The following is a 21,230-nucleotide window of genomic DNA, read 5'->3' on the forward strand; positions in this document are numbered from 1 at the left end:
TTGATTTTACCCAATTTACTGTTAAAATATTTTTCATCAACCTTTCCTCCGTTGTGACTAGTTCAGCGCTGTTCTCTTGGGGGGCATATAATAGTCTTGCAATAATAGCTATTTATGAAAATAATTGTCAGGCTCTTTTCTGTCCATTAATCCCAGCAAGAAAAGTTCTGGTTTCATTTGGATGTTGATCTTTAAAATTCTTTGTATCAAAAATTCTGGCTTTTTCACAAGTCTACCAGGCATGGTAAAGTGATGCTTCTTGTGGCCATATTAAACCTGAAACACCTTTAAATGTTTTAGACAATTTTTCTGAAGTCCTAAACCAATAATATACATCATTTTATAAAAATTCTTAACATAATGTAAATTTCAGTGCTTTTAACTACATATTTTCCTACTGTTGGATCTGTTCCATTTGAATCGTGTCCGAAGTTCTTAGTCCATTTTATCCTCCAGTCAAACATTTGTTTGGTTTCCAAAGGTTACATATTTTACCAATTAAATGTTCATCATTTGTAGATAGTTGAACATGAAATTCTGTCATCTGTTGCTTAATTCCAAGTATCCTGTTATCTATCTTAAATCTTTCTCTTAACTGTGCGTATGAAAACCATTGAAAACTAATTTCTGCATTTTAAATTCCTTTGCAGCTAATTGCTATCTTGATTTTATCTTTTCTTCCCCATATTCCTATTCTAACAACTCTCGATAAGTTAACCCTTTCACTTTATCTGCCACACAAGTGCAAAAGCAAACAATCAGGAAATCTTGCACACGCGCACGTCCCATTACTAGGTTTTTGTTAAATCAGTACTCGGAGGCTGATTTACTGCAACAGGTTTATTTCAACAGATGAACTTCACTAAGTAACAACCAACTCCCAACAAGGGCAACGGCTAACCAGTTGCCCTATTTATACATTTTATTTAGGCGGGAACAACCGTTTAATTTTGGCGGTTCTTTTGTTTAAGTCGCGTCTTAGCCAATCACTGAATTTCGGCTTATTTTAACTTTCCCAGACATAACAGTTTTGCTTCTGCACATGCGCACGAAGCAAAAATACAAAACAATTGAAGAAAAAATATGGCACCCATAGGACTGGCACTGTAGCGGCCAAACACAAATTGCGCAATTTGGCGGCCGCTGCTGGTGTGCCATCCCCTACCATCAGGGGTGGGCTACTGCCCAGACAGGAGGGAAGCAGTGGGGTAGCGAAAATGGAGCTCCACTCCAAAGCACCCAATTTGCACTGAAAGATATTAAAAGAAAATGCAGGGCAGCCTGCATAAGCCACGGCCACAGTGTGGTTGTAAAAAGTTTGGTAGCCCTTCACTGCCTACCGTACTGGTAGCAACCAACTACAGGTCCCTGTCCTATTGCCTAATTTACCTGTACATACTTTGCTAATGTTTTTGTTTTTACCAATACCTACTATCTTGTACATGCTTGACAAAAGTTGCACAACTGGGTAGAAAATGTGTGTATGGTGGGGGGAGTTTTCAGCTTGTTGGATGTGTTTTATTACCGTAGCACAATTTGAGAATATACAAAATGAGATTTTCTTTTAAGTGCCCTCAATTGCAGAAATGAAAGATGTAACTTAACAAGATGCGTATCCTTCTGTCTGGGAATGTAAACACACAGTTTTTTCAGTGTGGTCTACTAATTAAATCGCCGAATGTGGTAGTTGAGGAATCAGCTTCCCAGAAAGCAATTAAGGGAAAGCTGAGAACTTGTAAATTAGCGGGGAAGCATCACAGATGCCAGCCCAAAAATGACTCTGCGAGTGGAAATATCAAGTAAGAATGAAAAAGAAATGTGGTCAGTTGCCATCCAGGCCTCCCCTCTGCCCCCCCCCCCACCCAGATCCAGGCCTGCAAACTGTTGGCCCAGCTATTATTTGCTCTTTTTGCTTTCTTTTCTTCACCCACTGAAATGAGTGCAGAAGCGACGTGGGAATTGCAAACGAGAATGGACATTTTTTACACCAATGAAGGGTCCTTAATTAATGGTGGGGAGCCATGAGCCACGTAACCTCCTACGTGCAGCTGCTCACCCAGAGGGTTACGTGGAATCCCTTGTCTGGGAGCCAAAGATTCTCTTCATTCCATCAGGTCTTCCTCACAGCCAAGGCCTTGCTAGCACCAGGCAAAATGACCACAGGTTCTGAATGCCACAGCGCAGTAATGGGTTCCCACTGGAACGGATAAGGATACCACGCCGGTACTGTTCCCTGTAAGCCATGCCGTGCGCTATAGCACACGAGATTTCAAAGCTCAGTGTGGGAATTTCTAATTCCAGCGCAGAGGTCCGACTTCTGCACTGGAATGGGAAATTAGAAGAACTGTTGCTGCTCTGCAACCATAGGGCAGCAACAGTTCCTTTCAAACAAAGGCGGGAAAGAAAGGGGCCAATTGCAGGCCCGCTTTCTTCCCTGCCATTAAACCCCAGGTTTTCTTCTCATCCCCGGCAGCCGAATGGTCTTTCTTGTTCAGCTGCCAGCTGGGTAAGGTAAGAATAAACGTCCGTGGGGAAGGGGGGTAGTGGTCACCAGGGGCCTGGGCCTAGTGGTGCGGCCGGCCACCAGGCCTCCTACCATCCGGTAGCAAAAGTTGAGCTTCATGCACAGCTTTGGGTGTCTTGCATGCACACATGTGTGTCCCAGCGTGATTTTGTTTCTGCGCACGCACAGGAAGCAAATCTCATGAGGGGACACAGGAGAGAGAGATATTTTGGCATTTTTTTTGCTTCTGTGCATGTTCGGACACTGGGATGCATATGTGCACAAGCAAGACACTCAAAGCTATTATACACATAGTTACGGCTGCAAGGATCACCTATACACAAAATTGGAAATAGTATATGGCACCAACTGAAAGGGAGAAAAATTATGGACTCTACGGAAATGAATAGATTGAAACTTAAAGACAAACAAGATTCTGATTATTATAAAATTTGGGGGAAGTTTTATGACTGGATGGAAAGTGAAAAGATAATTAAATATTAATACTTTGTTATTTTTCAGAAAAATGAGATATGAAAATTAGAATTAAAATAATGTTAGCCAGATGGCAAAGATAAGAATGGTTGGTAGCACTATATAATGATAATACACAAATTAAGTTATTGATAAGAATTTAAATATATAAAATTTTCTAATATAGTTTATGTGATATATTGTGAGAAGTTTTCTTTCTATTTTAGATATACAGTGATACCTGGTCTTACGAACACCTCGCCGTACAAACCTTTCGAGATACGAACCCGAGGTTTAAAGTTGCCTCTTCTTCTGAACTATTTTCACTTTACAAACCCGCCGCCGCCGCTAGGATGCCCCACCTCCAGACTTCCCTTGCCAGTCGAAGCGCTGGGATTCCGCTGAGGCTCTCCTCCATGGGAAACCCCACCTCCGGACTTCCATGTTTTTGCAATGCTGCAGGGGAATCCCAGCAGGGGAATTCCAGCAGAGGAATCCCAGCATCGCAAAAACGGGCGCTTCGCTGGCAACGGAAGTCCAATCGATACCGGTGCGCCGTCCTCTACCATATCGGTAGCAATCCACTACTGAATCTGACCCAGTTCCTTCCCTCGGAGCTTCACTGCATTCTACGCAATTTTCTTCATCTGTTTTTGTGTAGCCTTTCCACCAGTTGTCCATTGTGGGAGTACAAGTGATGGTTCTTTGTCACCTTTCCTGACAGTCGCTGCACATAGAGGGCTAGCAGCACCTCAAGGAGATCCTGAAGTTGGATTTTCCCTCTAACGGTGCATCATTTCAAGCATTAAGTCTCTTTACTGGGTCAGCCCCTTGTTCTTGGAATTATTCTCTGTCCTATTCCTTTTATTGCAGCTACACATGTTGGTTGGGGAATTCTGGGAGTTTAAGTCGATGTACCATATTTTTCGGAGTATAAGACGCACCCTTTTCCTCCCTAAATGAGGCCGAAAATTCAGGTGCGTCTGATACTTTGAATGTAACTTTTTCAAAGCTTTTTTTTCAGCCCTAACCAGGTGCTAACGATCTTCCCAGCTCTTACCTTGCAGGTTCTTTCATTGTTACTCTCTGCGAAGAATGTTTTCCAAGCCCTACGTTTTTGCAGGGTTTTTTTCTTTGCTCTAACTTGCTCTGAATAAGTTTCTTTCCAGCCCCAACCAGGTGCTAACGATTTTCCCAGCTCTTATCAGATTGCAAGCTCTTTCATTGTTACTCTCTCCAAATAAGGTTTTTTTAAAAGCCCTAACGAGGGGATAAAATAATGTGCTGAAGCTGACCAGACTAAGGATGCTAGCCAGATGAATACCTGGTAAACAGATTCTTTTTCCTATTTTCCTCCCCAAAAAACAAAGGTGGATCTTATACTCCGGTGCATCTTATACTCCGAAAAATACGGTATCTTAAAGTTGCCGTGGTTGGGAAACATTGATGTAGTTCATCCTGCACTATGATTGCTTACTCACCCAGCTTGTACCTTTTCTCCTACAGAAAATGAAACCCGTTGTTCAGAGGAGGCGCTCAACTTCAGCTGCCCTCAGCAAAGCACTTGGCAAATCTAAATATCGTTCCAGGTAAGACCGTCAAACAGTGATGGTGAATCTTTTTTGGTTCGCATGCCAAAAGAGGTGTGTGTGTGTGTGTAGGGGGTGCTAGCATGAGTGCACGTGCCCACACCACTTCTCTCCCCCTCACGCATGCGTGCACACACAACATACTGTCTTCCACGCATGCGCACAGGCCTTTCTGAAGCCTGGTAGGTGAAAAAAATGTCCAAATGGGCAAACTGGAAGTTTGGGGGAATGCACTTTGCCCATTGTGCTGTTTTTTGCACTCCGGGTCTTCAGGAAGCTTCCCTGAACCCTCCCAAGTACAAAAAACAGCACAGTGGCAAACTGGAAGTGTGTTCCCGTGAACCTCCGGTTTGTCCATTGGGGGATTTTTTACACTCAAACAAAGCCACCCAGTGAGGCTTTGTTTGAGCATGGGTCATGTGGGGCATGTGCACCTGTGTGTCCCATTCCCACTCTGGCTGACAAACCACACGTGGATGGCTTCAGGGACTCCCCACCTCCTTTCTTTTCCTTTGGCCCTCATTCTTCTTTCCAGTGAGCCCTGCTGCAAGGTGGGTGGATGGGTGAGTAAGTGAATGAGTGGCTGGGGGTGGAGAATGATTGATAGATGGCCAAGCCCTGCAGGGATGCCAATCCAGGGTAGAATCAGCTTTGACTCGTCCTCTGGTAACTGGTTGTTTTCTTTGGCTCCCTGATCAGTCACTTTCCGACTTTTGTGGCTCCTCTTCCTCCAAGAAGAAACCGCTCCCGATTCCCCCCCTTCCTTATTCATGGGGGAGGGAGATGGATGCCTGGCTGCGGTGAGGGTTGGTTGGGAGGGGTCTCCCACCTGGTGCTAGTCTCACCTGTGGTGCGGCATCAGATACCCCATGCTCGCTGGTTTGGCATCCATCGCCGGTTTCACCCAGACAGGCACCAAAGTCTCAGAAACCACCCATGGTGGCTGGATGTCTCCTCCTCCTCTCTTTGGATGCCCACAATTTATTTATGTATTTTATTAATTGGGTTTCTATGCCGCCCCTCTCTGAAGACTTGGGGCGGCTTACAACATATTAAAAAACAGTGATTTACAATAAGAATAATCCAATTAATATAAAATTACATAACTATCTAAAAATCCCTAATTGATTAAAAGTTAGTCACACCCATTCTTACAACAATCACATAATCATTCATCAACCAGGGGGCTGAGATCTAATTGCTCCATGCCTAGTGGCATAGATGAGTCTTCAGACTATTGTGGAAGGCGAGGAGGGTGGGGGCAGTACGAATCTCCAGGGTGAGCTGATTCCAGAGGGCTGGGGCCCCCACAGAGAAGGCTCTTTCCCTAGGCCCCACCAAGCGACATTGTGTAGTTGACGGGACCTGGAGAAGGTCAACTCTGTGGGAGCTAATCGGCCACTAGGATTCATATGGCATACCAATGGGCCAGTGGAGGTTGTGGGAGCCCCATCACTTGTGACCTTCAAAGGGAGATTGGACTGCCATCTGTCTCAAGTGGTGTAGGAACTCCTGCTTGAGTGGAGGGTTGGACTAGATGATCTTCAAGCTCCCTTCCAACTAAATATGAATCTAAATCTGCCTCAGGTCAGGTTTTCCTATTATTTTCAGTTGTCATTAAGGGGGGGAAATAACTTGGTTATTGATTTAGTCAACAGATTGAACTGCCTTGAGTTCCCTTGTTCCTTTGCACTGGTGAATAGAAACATAGAAGACTGATGGCAGAAAAAGACCTCATGGTCCATCTAGTCTGCCCTTATAATATTTCCTGTATTTTATCTTAGGATGGATATATGTTTATCCCAGGCATGTTTAAATTCAGTTCCTGTGGATTGACCAACCACGTCTGCTGGAAGTATGTTCCAAGGATCTACTACTCTTTCAATCAAATAATATTTTCTCATGTTGCTTCTGATCTTTCCCCCAAGAACACCTCAGATTGTTCTTGGGTTCACTTTCCTATTAAAAACACTTCCTTCCTAAACCTTATTTAAGCCTTTAACATATTTAAATATTTCAATCGTGCCCCACCCCTTTCCCTTCTGTCCTCCAGACTATATAGATTGAGTCCATTAAGTCTTTCCCGATAAGTTTTATGCTTAAGACCTTCCACCAGTCTTGTAGCCCATCTTTGGAAGCCAAGCAAGCATCTGGATTTGTAGAAGTCCTTTGAATGGGCCAGAGGGACCTTTCCTCCACCAGGAATTCCTGTCAGATTCCTAGTAAAATCAAGGTCATCTTTGAAGTCATATTGAAAAGAGGACCAATTTCGACAGAGTAGAGCCAGTGGGAAGATGCTGTCCATAGAACCCATCCAGAGAGAGGAAGTAGAAATGAGCTGCCCTTCCTCTTACGGAGCCCTGGATCTAAAAGAGTCACAGGCATTTCCTCTCTGGCTCAGAAGGCGCATTGATCCTATTCAAATGACTCCGAGGAGCATGAATCGCTTCCACTTCCTTTCCTCACTGTTTCTGTTGACATCTGAAGCAGCCCCAGAAATTATAGTCTGCACCAAATTTATTACTGTACAATCCTTCAAAGGTCACTAGAACAGCGCTGAAGGAAGAGGCGAATCCCGGCTGTTTGGGGCGTGCGTCTTCCTCTGAAATTCTTTAGATGTTTCCATGGTGGGTAAGATGTGGTGGAACGTCAAGGCCTTTTTTCGAACACGCCTTTTTGACGTGTGCCTTCGAAAGTGGTGGAAGCAAGATTCACCCAATATTTCATGTGTGATCATATCCTCCTTTAAAGATTTCTTTTTTAAAATGTGACAAGAAATGCAGAATGGAACCATTATTGTTTAGTTTCTCCTCTCACCTGTAACAGCAGAACTAAGAACAATGTAAAAACCAAGGATAGCATATGCCACCCAACTTCCCTCTCTTTGAATTGGCTAGCTTTTATCCTAAAATAGAGATGTTGCAGGCATGGGAAATTATCCTTAAAACTTGCATTCCTTTAGGTCTTAGCTGAGTCCTTAAAACAACTGTTAGGAAAACCTTTTTCCAGGCAGCTTAAGTGAAAATGTTTTTTCTGGAATCCATAAGGTTATACAGAATATGGAACAAAGTTATAATTTTACTGAATTATAACCCAATTCTGTGGGCTAGAGATTTGGCAGAAATTATATAAATAATAAATATATTATTTATATATAAATAATGAACAGTGACATCCGCGGCTCCCTGGCTGGACCTGCTTGAACAACATACCATCATCTGGCTAAGTTAAATAAACTACCCCCCCCTTTTTGAAATCACCCAGTTTGTCAATTGTCAATTGTGGTGTGGGTGTGTTGGCTGGAATTTTCCCTGGGTTGCTAAGGGGAGTAGTGGGGAAAATTATGTAGTGAAGTTAGACAGCATTGATCTCAGTTGTCTATGCACACACATGCCAATGTCTGTATGGGACAGATGAGTTCTGTGCTGCTTTGAAAACCTGCTGGGCCCCTCTGATCCTATGCTGCCAACTGGGAGGGTGCATTTCCAGCTCAGCTCCTAGTATTTCATTGGTTCGGCTTTAAAATAGAGCTCCAAGCAGGTTTAGGAGCATCAGAAATGAACAAGGCAATAAATAGAAGCCAGTATTGCTTTGTTAAAAACAGATCATGCCACGCAAAACATATTGCCTCCTTTCACCAAGTGACTAGTGGATCGAAGAGATGCTGTGGATATTAAATACTTAGACTTCAGTAAGGCATGTGACAAAATAGACTACATGAAGACTCCAAAGTGCAGTGGAAATGAAGGCAATTAGATCTAGCAGTCTAATGAAAGATAAAAAACCACGTCCAACCTCATGGAGGACTAAGTCTAAACTAGGATTCTAAATTATCATTCAATTTGATTGAGAGGCTCAGTCCTCAATGTTATTGGATGAGGAAACCCTATCTGAATGCTACTCCAACCTACATAAGAACATAAGAACCTAAGAAGAGCCATGCTGAATCAGGCCAAAGCCCATTGAGTCCATGTCACACAGTGGCCCAGCAATTGTCCATGGGGATCTTGAGCAGAAAGAGAAGGCAAAACTCTCCCTTTCCCTCGACCCCCAACAAATGGTACTCAAGCGGACCCTGCCTGCCTCAACCAACATAGAGGCAGCGCTTGGACATCCGTTTCAATAACCACCAATACACTTGGCATCCATGAATCTGTCTAATCCTGCCTTGAAGCTATCAAGTCTGACAGCTGTCACGACTTCTTCTGGAAGTGAATTCCATAAACCAAGGACCCTCTGGGAGGGGAACTATTTCCCTTTATTTGACCTCACTTTCTTACCTAGGAGCTTTAGGGAGACCCCCCTTGTCCTAGTATTGTGTGATAGAGAAAAGAGTTTTTTTGTATTTTTTGTATTTCTATCTTGGTAAAATAGAAATCTGTGGGTTAGATATCATCAAAGCCAGATGGATCTGCAACTGGCCGAGCAATCATACCCAGTAGGTCCATCCTCAAAGGAACCACATCTACCTGGAGGAAAGTGAGCAATGGGGCATGCAAAGGTTCTGCTTTGGGCCCAGGGCTCTTCCACAACTTCATCAGTGATCTAAATGAGACAACAGAAGGGAAGCTGATCAAATTTGCAGATGACAACAATCTGGGGAAATTTGCTAGCACTTTTGAAGACAGACTCCATATTCCAAGGATCTTGACAGACGTCTTGTTCAAATACCGCTTTATTCTGCACCAGTGAGGCCACACTTGGAACATTGCATCCAATTATGATCCCCATGTAGAAAAAGTGCAGAGAAGAGCAACAAACTTGATTAGGGAACTGGCAGCTAAAACTGTACAATGAATGGAACTGCAGAAAAAAAGAACTGAAAAAAAAAATTGCTGCCAACCTGCCTTCCATTGAGGACTTGTATACTGCACAAGTCAAAAAGAGGGCTGTGAAAATATTTACTGATCCCTCGCATCCTGGACATAAACTGTTTCAACTCCTACCCTCAAAACGTCACCACAGAGCACTGCACACCAAGACAACTAGACACAAGAACAGTTTTTTCCCAAACGCTATCACTGTGCTAATCAAATAATTCCCTCAAAACTGTCAAACTATTTACTAAGTCTGCACTACTATTGCTACTAGTTTTTTCTCATAATTCCTATCACTCATTTCCTCCCACTTATGACTGTATGACTGTAACTTGTTGCTTGTATTTTTCAGATTTTTATTAATAGATTGTTTTCTCATTGCTTATTTGACCCCTATGACAATCATTAAGTGTTGCACCTCATGATTCTTGACAAATGTATCTTTTTCTTTTATGTACACTGAGAGCATATGCACCAAAGACAAATTCCTTGTGTGTCCAATCACACTTGGCCAATAAAGAATTCTATTCTATTCTATTCTATTCTATTCTATTCTATTCTATTCTATTCTATGGAACTAAGTGTGCCCAACCTAATGAAGAGAAGGAGTGGTGACATGATAGCTATCTTCCCATATTTGAAAGGCTATCACAGAGGAGAGGAGTCAACCAATTCTCCAAAGCTCCAGAGGGCAGGACGAAAAATAATGGGGTAGAAGCTCATTATTATTATTAAAATAATAAATGAAACAGTTTGCCTCCTAAAGTTGTGGGCACTCCAACACTCTAGCCACTGTGCCTGGGTAGCGCAGTGGTTAGAGTGCAGCACTGCAGGCTATTTCAGCTAACTGCTAGCTGTAGTTCAGCAGTTCAAAACTCATCACCGGCCTGAAGGTTGACTCAGCCTTCCATCCTTCCAAGGTGGGTAAAATGAGAACCCAGATTGTTGGAGGCAAGAGGCTGACTCTGTAAACAGCTTAGAGAAGTCTATAGAAGCACTGTGAAGTGGTATATAAGTCTAAATGCTATTGCTATTCCAAGCCCATGATTCTACAATTCTAAGAAAACTCTCTTTCCCATTGACAGGAAGTTTGTCTCATTCTGCTTCCCAATAATAGAGCTTAAGGCAACTGTTATTTTTTTCCAGCCTAATTTCAGCTTGAAATATATGGTATATCTGGGGAACTTTTTAACACTTTGAGTTTTATAGAAGTGATGACAATCCCTGTACACTGGTACCTCTACTTATGAACTTAATTCGTTCCGTGACCAGGTTCTTAAGTAGAAAGGTTTGTAAGAAGAAGCAATTTTTCCCATAGGAATTAATGTAAAAGCAAATAATGTGTGAGATTGGGGAACCAGGGAGGGTGGAGGCCCTGTTTCCTCCCAGGAGATTCCTAGAGAGGCCCCCCGGAGGCTTCTCCCTGCCTTTTCTGGCCCTGTTTCCTCTCTGGAGATTCCTAGAGAGCCCCACAGAGGTTTCTCCCTGCCTTTTCCGACCCTGTTTCCTCCCAGGGGATTCCTAGAGAGGCCCCACGGAAGCTTCTCCCCACCTTTTCTGGTTACAGTTTCAAAGGCTCAGGTTTGTAAATGGAAAATGGTTCCTGAGAAGAGGCAAAAAATTGTTGAACACCTGGTTCTTATTGAGAAAAGTTTGTAAATAGAGTGTTTGTAGGTAGAAGTACCACTGTAGTTGCACGTGAAGGACTGTGGAGGGCAAAAATGCAGAAGCATTTTTGTCTCCACAATTACTATCTGGGATGCATATTTCGCATTCCTGCAGTCTTGCAAACCTCTCAAGACAGCAGGCAGCTTTCACCATCAGAATGTGTGCAGTCTATTTCAGATGTTATCCCAGGACTGAGCCATTATGGGGAGCTTAGAACCAATCCAAAGTGAAGATACTCCAACAGCACAACAATTTTCACAAGATTGCACCTTAATGTTAATAATGCCATTCTAATAAAGTATCAGGCAGGGCTGAATCAATGCAATCATCAAGCATTAAAAATCAGCACATTTGGCAAAGAGAAAAGCTGAAATCTTCCCTCTACATCTGTTCCTGGTTGTCGGTTCACACTTATTTGTGGAATTTCTTTGCTAGTTTAATCTTGGATCCCTGGAGGCTTTCTTGGTTTCCTTGAGCTTGGCCCAAAGACTACTCAGGCACTGCTACCTTTTGCAGTTCAACTCTACCCGGCCAATTCATTTTCTCTTTCAACAGCAGAATGCCTATCACATCATCCAGAGATTTCCCTTCTAGCCACAAAAATGGATAAAGCTGTTTCCAAAAATGCCTCATAATCTTTCCTGGCAGTATTTTACTGAAATAAATATTGCTTTAAGCCAAGCTAAAAGCTCAGCTGATGTTGATTTAGAACCAAACAATCTTTTAGGAGCACTTTTCCTTCTACGCTTGGCATCCCTGGTTTGAGGAAACAGCTTGCACAGGTTTCAGGCAACTTCAAGAAATACTTCAAGAACTGCAGAGAAAACTGAAGTAGACCCAGAGACAGGGTTTTCAGCAATCGGTACTTTTATTCAGCTCAGAGAACAAGTGACAGCTCAGCAAGGTAAAGTGACAATTCAGCGAGTACCGACTGACTCTGCAGGGAGAAACCGCTTCTTTTATACTTTTGCGGTTCCCGCCAAAGCTAGAGCCGGCCGCGTCTGAGCCAATCAGGAGCGACTTCCTGCTTGGGCTCAGACAGCGCTGGAAAAGAGGAACAAACTATTTACAGCGTTACAAGGTAGCCATTCCAGGATACAACACCCCTCCCCTCATAGTTGGACTCATCCATCAAGAAAGCCATGTGACGAAGTCGTCCAATCGGTGAGGCCTCCGAGGCTCTCGCGCTGACCTGCGCAGTCCAATTTCTCCTTCGCCACTGACTGTGGAGGATGGCTCGCCGCTGCTCTCCCGGTGCGGCGGACTTGGCCTGGCGGGCCCAACGAAGGCCTCGGAGGACGAGGATGGCTCGGCGTCGCTGGATGGTTCCCCCTGGCCCGATAAGTCTCTTTGCGTGTTTCTTAGTTCGGGCAATGTACTAAAGTCTGTTGAAGGGGGAGAGTCCAAGTCAGCGGGTTGTTGCAATTGGTTTTCAGTTCGTTTCCGAATGTGGTCTATGTGTCGTTTCCACAAACGACCATCCTCCAGTTTAACAATATAAGTCTTGGGTGCGTTTTGCTTAACAATAATTCCCTTCATCCAGTTTACATTTCCATCAAAACATTTTACATATACATTTTGACCCAAATACATTTCTCTTTCTGGTTTCATGCACATTTGGTTATTACTCACACAGAACCTTGGATTTAACCTGTCTAATGGTGACCTCAACTTTCTCCCCATCAATAACTCTGCAGGGCTTACATGTGTGTGCGAGTTAGGGGTAATGTGCTGGGTTAATAAGAATTGGTCCAAATTCTGTTGCACATCCCCAGGGCCTGACCTGTGCAATGCCTCCTTTGCCACCCTTACGTAACGTTCTGCCAATCCGTTAGCCCAGGGCGAGTAAGGCGAGATGAGGGCATGCCTGACCCCTAGGCCATCTAGGAATAATTCGAATTGCCTGGCTGTTAGCTGTGGCCCATTGTCAGACACTAATAGATCAGGGCAACCATGGGATGCAAACAGTCTGCTCAATACCTTGATAGTGGCACTTGTGGTTATGTTGTTCATTGCTATTATTTCCAACCATTTGGAGAAAGCATCAACCACTATTAGGAAGTACTGAGACCCCACTGGGCCAGCAAAATCAATGTGGATCCTAGACCAAGGGCCAGCAGGCTGTTCCCACTCAGCCGGGGTTGTTTTGGGGGGACTGGGCCTTGACTCTTGGCACGGGTCACACTTTGAAACCCAACTTTCAATATCAGCATCTAGCCCTGGCCACCATAAATGCCCCCTTGCTAGGCTCTTCATCCTGACAATCCCAGGATGGCCCACGTGTAACATTCTGAGTACCTTTTCCCTTAGGCGTTTGGGGATGATCACTCTATCCCCCCACAGCAAACAACCTTTTACATATGATAATTCAAGCCTTTTGTTTTTAAAATCACACAATTCAGGTTTAACAATATCATTTTGCCATCCCTTTAGAACACAGTTCACCACTTGTTTAAGGATTTGGTCTTGCTGCGTGTGTGCAGCTACCTCTTTTGCTGTGGTTAGTGGGTTTTCCTCGAGTTCTATCATTAGCACATCTGTGGCAGGAACAGGGTCTTCTACCAAGTCTGCTATGGGGCACCTGCTGAGGCCGTCTGCATGATTGATTTCCTTCCCCCCCTTGTGGGTGAGCTCATACTGATACCCTGAGAGGAAAAGGGCCCATCTGATTAGTCTTGGAGACATAAAAGGTGGAGTGGGCTTGTTGGGGGCTAGCAGGCCTAGTAGGGGTTTGTGGTCAGTGACTAGCTCAAAGCTTCTTCCAAAAATGTAATTGTGAAACTTCTTTACCCCTGCCACTAATGCTAGAGCCTCCTTGTCTAATTGACTATAATTCCTCTCCGTGCTGGTCATGGTTCTTGAAAAAAATGCTATTGGGGCCTCTGTCTTATTAGGTAGAACGTGAGCTAGGACTCCTCCTATGCCGTACGGTGAAGCGTCGCACGTGAGCCTAATGGGTAGTGAAGCACTATATTGGACTACTACACTCTTAGATGTTAATAAATTTTTTATTTGACAAAAAGCTTCACGTTCAGTTTTCCCCCATGTCCAGCGGGCTTCCTTCTGGAGTAAACGATGGAGAGGCTCTGCTACTGTTGCCTTCTGCTTTAAAAAAACGGAATAAAAATTAAGGAGGCCCAAAAATGCCTGCAACTCGCTCTTATCTCGTGGCTCGGGGGCTTCTCTAATTGCTCTCAGCTTCTCTGTCGTGGGGTGGATACCTTCTTTATCTATCTTATACCCAAGGAATTCAATACTGTCAGTTCCCCAGACACATTTATCAGGCTTGATTCGTAACCCTTTGTTCTGTAGCCTCTTAAGTACTTCCCTTATTCTTTTGTTCACTTGTTCCTGGTTTTCCCCTGCAATTAAGATGTCATCAAAATATGGAATTGCCCCATTTACCCCTGACAATAGGCGTTCCATGATGCTCTGGAATATTCCTGGGGCTATGCTTACCCCAAACTGTAACCTCGTGCATTTGAAAGCCCCCCTGTGTGTTACAATCGTTTGAGCGTTTGCTGTTTGTTCATCGACCGGAAGTTGCTGGTAAGCCTGCGCCAGGTCGATCTTTGCGAACCTTTTCCCCTCCCCCAGGGAGTGTAAGAGTTGTTGCACAACCGGAATGGGGTAGGGGTGGTGTTGGAGTGCCTTATTCAGGGTTGATTTGTAATCAGCGCAAACTCTTAAGGAGCCATCTGGCTTCAGAGGTGTCACTATGGGAGTTTCCCATGGCCCCTGTTCCACAGGGACCAAGATACCTTGACTAATGAGTTTGTCCAGCTGTAAGTCTAGTTTGGGGAGAAGCGGGAGGGGAACCCTGCGAGGTTTCAGTCTAACCGGTGGGACCTTGGGGTCAATAGAGAAAGAAATGGGGGTTCCCTTATACAATCCTAAGGTGGGGCTGAACACTTCAGGGAACTCTTTCACAAAGTTAGGCATAATATCACAGTTTACATTACACACACCCGAAATTTCAATCCCCAACGGTTCCATCCACGCTAGCCCTAGCAGGGAGTGTTTGGCCCCCGTCACAATAAGCATGGGAAGGGTACATTTAACATTCTTAAATGCAATAGGTACATTTGCAGTTCCCAGGACCGAGATTACCCCCCCTTGGAAGTCTCTGATCACCAAAGAGGTTTGAATTAGGTCAGCCTCAGACACATTAGGCATATATAGCTTAAATTTTTCCCAGGGCATGATGGTATATCTCGAGCCCGTATCTAGCTCCATTGAGCAAGGCTGGTTATTTAGTAACAATGAGATAACAATTTTAGCCCCCTTTTTGGTTGCCGTGTTATTCACGGAAAATTGAGAGTTACCTCTATTGTAGTCTCGGTTAGCGGTGGGGTAATTCCTTTGACCCGAGTTGCGGAACGGTCTCCTTTCTCGCGATTGGGGGGGGTGGTTTTGTGGTCGCTGGTATTGTTGTGTGGCAAAAGTTTCTTCTGGTGCCGTTGCCCTGCATGCGATGGCGATGTGGCCTCTCCGGTTGCAACGGTGGCAAGTAGCGTCACGGAACGGGCATCGATGGCGCTGGTGATTTCCCCGGCAGCCCGCGCAGGGGGCTGGGTGAGTAGCTCTAGGGTGTCTCGGCTGGTCCTGCAGGAGGAGGCAGTTGTCCCCGTTGCTAGTTGGCTGGCTGCGGTCGTCTGTTCCCATGGCGCTGGGAGACTCGGCGTCGATTTTGGCAATGGTTTCTCGCCTTCCGTGCTCTTTTAATTCTCTTGCCGCTGCGTCGGCTGCTTCCGCGGTTTGCGCTAATTTGATCACGGTTTGTAGAGTCGGCTCATCTTCGGTGAGGAGTTTATTTCTTACTGTGTTGCTCTTCATGCCGAAAACCAAGGCGTCGGTGAGGCGAGCTTCCGGATCTTGAAACTTGCATTGAGCAAGTACCGTTCGAAGCCTCGTTGTGAATTGGCTTATCGACTCGGTTTCTCTCTGAACCATCATGTGAAATTGATGCCGGTAAACCATGGCTGGTCTGGTTGGTTTGAAATGGCTCGCTAGTTTCTGTTGAAGGACGTCCCACGCTGTGGCTCTTGCTTGTTCTGGTTCGGTGAGAGTTTGGGCAAGTCTACGGATTTCTGCGCCGCAGTAGTTGAGAAAAATAGCCCGTCTGCGATCGGCTCCGGCGTCCTGCATTCCCGCCGCCTCGAGGAATATCTCGAAGGTGGCCATGTACTCGTCCCATGTCATTTTCTCGGCATCGAAAAGTTCTGGAGCCTGGCCGATCTGGATTTTGTCCATGTTGCACGCGAAGTTCTTCCGTTCGTTCGTCGCCAGTGAAGTAGACCCAGAGACAGGGTTTTCAGCAATCGGTACTTTTATTCAGCTCAGAGAACAAGTGACAGCTCAGCAAGGTAAAGTGACAATTCAGCGAGTACCGACTGACTCTGCAGGGAGAAACCGCTTCTTTTATACTTTTGCGGTTCCCGCCAAAGCTAGAGCCGGCCGCGTCTGAGCCAATCAGGAGCGACTTCCTGCTTGGGCTCAGACAGCGCTGGAAAAGAGGAACAAACTATTTACAGCGTTACAAGGTAGCCATTCCAGGATACAACAAAAACAATTGCTGCCAACCTGCCTTCCATTGAGGACCTGTATACTGCATGAGTCAAAAAGAGGGCGGGGAAAATATTTATGGGTCCCTCGCATCCTGGACATAAACTGTTTCAGCTCCTCCCCTGAAAATATCGCTACAGAGCACAAAACACCAAGACAACTAGACACAAGAACAGTTTTTCCCCGAATGCCATCACTCTGCTAAAAAAATAATTCTCTCAACACTGTCAAACTATTTACTAAGTCCACATCACTATTACTACTAGTTTTTTCTCATCATTCCTATCACCCACTTCCTCTCACTTTTGACTGGATGACTGTAACTTGTTGCTTGTATCCTTAAGATATTTATTAATAATGTTTCTTCATTGCTTATTAAGTGTTGTACCTCATGATTCTTGACAAATGTATATTTTCTTTTATGTATGCTGAGGGCACAGGCAGCAAAGACAAATTCCATGTGTGTGCAATCATGCTTGGCCAATAAAGAATTCTATTCTATTCTACACCAAGTGAATTACCAATTATTAAAAAAAATAAGGGTATTCTGCTTTCAGGCTCCCCCTTATTTTCTCAAGCAGGAGACCCAAATCCTTGGTATTATATAGAGGCCCTTCAAAGGCCTCAGTGGTGCAGTCGTTAGAGTGGAGTACTGCAAGCTACTTCTGCTGATCACCGGCTGCCATCACCATCATTGGCTGCCAGCAGCTTGGCAAATCAAATCTCAGTAGGTTCATGGTTGACTCAGCCTTCCATCCTTCCAAGGTCGGTAAAATGAGGACCCAGATTGTTGGGGGCAATGTGCTTACTCTCTGTAAACCGCTTAGAGAGGGCTGCAAAGCACTGTGAAGCGGTATGTAATGCTATTGCTATAATGCGATGCTATTCCTCCAGGAAGTAAAAGGCAAGTGGTAGAGCTTCATGGTTGGTCACTTTAGGCTTCCTTTCAGGGCAGGTCAAGCCAAGAACAAGTCCAGTGAGGATCCCAGCAATTCTCTCTCTTGTTGTGGAGCATTACAGCACAATCCTGACTGCTTATCTGCCTTATCCACAAGAACAATTTTTCCCAAACACCATCATTCTACTAAACAAATAATTCCCTCTATCAACACTGTCAAACTTTTTACTAAATCTGCACTTCTATTTCTACTAGTTTTTTCTCATCATTCCTATCATCCTTTTGCTCCCACTTAGGACTGTATGACTGTAACTGGTTGCTTGTATCCTAAAATGTTGTTGTTGATGATGATGATGATTATTATTATTATTATTATATTATTATCATTATCATTATCATTATCATTATCATTATCATTATCATTATCATTATCATTATCATTATTATTATTTATTAGACTTTTATGCCATCCTTCTCCGAAGACTCGGATTCAATATTAATATTAATTGTTTCCTCATTATTTATTTGTACCCTATGACAATCATTATTTGTTGTACTTCATGATTCTTGACAAAGGTATCTTTCCTTTTATGTACACTAAAGGCATATGCACCAAAGACAAATTCCTTGTGTGTCCAATCACATTGGCCAATAAAGAATTCTTTTCTCTTCTCTCTCTCTTTCTCTCTGCCCCATCTGACTTTAATCAAAATCAAGGTGAAGTTCCGTTGAGTCTCTTCCTCATACTTTCCTCTTTCAGAGGACTCCAAGCTCATTCCCTCCCTGTTGTCAGTCTTTTCGATAGGTTCTCCTCCCATGTGGGCAGACCAGTAATGGGTTCCTTACCAGTACAGGCCACACTGCACACCAGTAGTGAAAACAGTGATGCGCAAACAGCTCTGGGTAACTAGCAGGCAGGAACATCTGTCCAAGATTTTGTTTCTGCGCATATGCAGGAAAGTCACACAACAGAATGGACATTCATGCGCAGATGCAAAAAATTGCCAAAATCTCTCGCGTGCTTCCCCTCGTGATATTTTGCTTCCTATTTCTTGGGGGGCTCATCGCTGGGAAAGAACACTTCCCACTTTAAACCCATCTCCCCCCAATACTCCTCCTGCAACAAAAGGAAAAATGGGCAAATGAATTTAAGAATAGCGAAGGACAGGTTTGTAGGAAGGCTAAAAAGATCTACGTACTTGCTTTGCCCATCCCTCACTCTTTAGCTACCCAAGTTCCCCCTGAGATGTGCTTAAATCTTGTCAAATCAATGTGTGTGGACCAATTTCTTGGGTGCTCATCGCTGGGAAAGAACACTTCCTACTCTAAATCCCCCTCCCCCCAATACTCCTCCTGCAACAAGAGGAGAAACGGGCAAATGAATTTAAGAATACCGAAGGACAGGTTTGGAGGAAGATCTACGTATTTGCTTTGACAGGGCTTCATCAGGCAATTGTAGTCAAGGGAAAATATTTCCTTGAAAATGATGGTACTCGCTAAAGATAAAACTGGACTGTTAGTATCAACTAATGTTCAGGGGCTGCTTAAAGCAAAATGATTAAAATGTGCTTTTCTGAATGGTGACAGTAGTAAGCACAGTGAAAAAAGTATTAATATCATCCAAATTCATGTCCTGCTCTCTTTTCCAGCAGAGAAATTATTTTGTCATCCTCACATGGAGATAATGGATTACCAGCTGGAGCTTTCAGCAACCCAGATTCCAACTTCATCTTGGACGAGCGGGTCCAGCTTTCTCTGGGCTTGCAAACCCAGGAGAGGCACTTGTTCCTCTTCAGCAACATGCTGATTGTTGCCAAATCCAAGTAAGTGTGAGCGCCCATTGGATTCACCCGCTGATTCCCTTTGCTATTCGGCCCGGAGCCTGTGAACAGCTCCATCTTGCCCCGGCTGAATGGATTAATGTTTTAAAATTAAAGTTTTTAAAAAGTTGTTTTATTGTTTTTATATTGCTGTTAGCCGCCTGTGTGAACCCTGCTTTCTGATTTGAGCCATGAGTTAGGGCAAATCAAGCCAATTAGGATTTATTTCAGAAAGGAAATCATGGCACGGGACTTACTAGCCGCTCTGAGTCCATGGAGGGGGCGGCATACAAATCTAATAAATTATTTATTATTATTATTATTATTATTATTATTATTATTATTTACTTACTTACTTGTTTGTTTGTTTGATTGATTGATTTCTAGGCCGCCCTTCTCCTGAGACTCAGGGCAGCTTACAACATATTGATACATAACAATGGAAGAAATCAAAATTAAATAAAACAACAGTATAAAAACATCCCTATTAAAAACCCCTTAACTTAAAACATCTCACAGACAGCCCACCTCATACAACTCTGTCATATCTCCAACAGTCAGGCAATAATAGGGGCTGGCACAAAGTAACCATTCAGCAGTCCCATGCCTGCTGGCATAGATGTGTTTTTAAGCTCTTCCGGAAAGCGGGGAGAGTGAGAATAGTATGGAACTCCGGAGGGAGTTGATTCCAGAGGGCAGGGGCAACCACAGAGAAGGCCCTTCCCCTAGGGCCTGCCAACCGGCATTGTCCGGCTGACAGGATTTGGAGAAGGCCGACCCTGTGGGCTCTAACCAGTTGATGGGATACATGAGACAAGAAACAGTCCCGTAGGTAATCAGGTTCTAAGCCATGTAGGGCTTTAAAGGTCAACACCAACACTTTGAATTGCGTTCGGAGACTAGTTGGCAACCAATGCAGCTCGCGGAGTGATGGAGAAACATGGGCAACCTGGGGAGGCCCATGACATCTCGCGCAGCTGCAAGGGATTGAGGGAGAGTGTGTCTGTGACTCTGTTGAAGAGTTCTTGGTTGTGTGCAGGAGGAGACAGACTGGGGACACTAGTGGTAATCTCTGAATTCTGCAAATATACTTAAGGGAAATCTCTCTGGCTTGTCATGCAGGTCCTCTTCTAGCTTGAAACTGAAGAAAAAAGTCCATCTGAGTGAAATATGGACCGGATCCTGCCTTAGTGAAGTGTCCGAGAAGAAAATGAGCCCAGACACATCTTTTGTGATTGGCTGGCCGACTGTAAATTATGTCGTCACTTTCAGGTAATGTCCATATACCCACCTCTTTGAAGGGACCACCATGGTAAGAGATGAAGTCCAGAATGAGCTCTGCCCTCATCAACAAGTGGTGCCTTCCTGCTTACAACAAGGGCAAAGTTGCAGCAGAGGAGATGAGGAGAAAAGGGGGCATTCCATATACACAACCCTCACCCAAACAACACCAATCACCATACACCATACACCAGTGATGGTGAACCATATCTGCTGGCACACAAGTTGTTGGTTAGCTCAGCTCCAGTGTTCATGTGTGTGCCAGCCAGATGATTTTTGGCTTGCACAGAGGCTCTGGGAGGGCATTTTTGGCTTCCAGAGACCCTCAGGAGGATGGGGGAGGGCATTTTACCCTCCCCCAGCTGAAAGAAAGCCCTTGGAGCCTGGGGAGGGCGAAGCACAAGCCTATTGGGCCCACCAGAAGTTGGGAAACAGGCCGTTTCTGGCCTCCAGAAGGCCTCCATAGGGCGGGAAAGGCTGTTTTCGCCCTCCCCAGGCATTGAATTATGAGGAACTCACACATGCGTGCTAGTGTGCTGCCACACTCTTTCGGCACCCGAAGAAAAAAAGTTTGCCATCACTGCCATACACCATACAAATGCTTAGCCTTGTAGG

The 21,230-nt window shown here is 44.4% G+C and overlaps 1 protein-coding gene across 1 annotated transcript in view; it reads left to right on the forward strand.

Moving 5' to 3' along the window:
* The window catches only part of LOC139171399 (rho GTPase-activating protein 20-like), an 87,184-nt gene that overhangs the window by 42,907 nt on the left and 23,047 nt on the right, over nt 1-21,230 (forward strand). The window contains exons 2-4 of the mRNA XM_070759612.1: nt 4,484-4,566; nt 19,164-19,337; nt 20,457-20,606. Coding sequence (XP_070615713.1) covers nt 4,487-4,566; nt 19,164-19,337; nt 20,457-20,606 — 404 coding nt within the window. The 5' untranslated portion in view covers nt 4,484-4,486. The remainder of the gene's footprint in view (nt 1-4,483; nt 4,567-19,163; nt 19,338-20,456; nt 20,607-21,230) is intronic.

Source organism: Erythrolamprus reginae, chromosome 8 (genome assembly GCF_031021105.1).
Source record: "Erythrolamprus reginae isolate rEryReg1 chromosome 8, rEryReg1.hap1, whole genome shotgun sequence".
In the NCBI taxonomy this organism is placed as follows: Eukaryota; Metazoa; Chordata; class Lepidosauria; order Squamata; family Dipsadidae; genus Erythrolamprus; species Erythrolamprus reginae.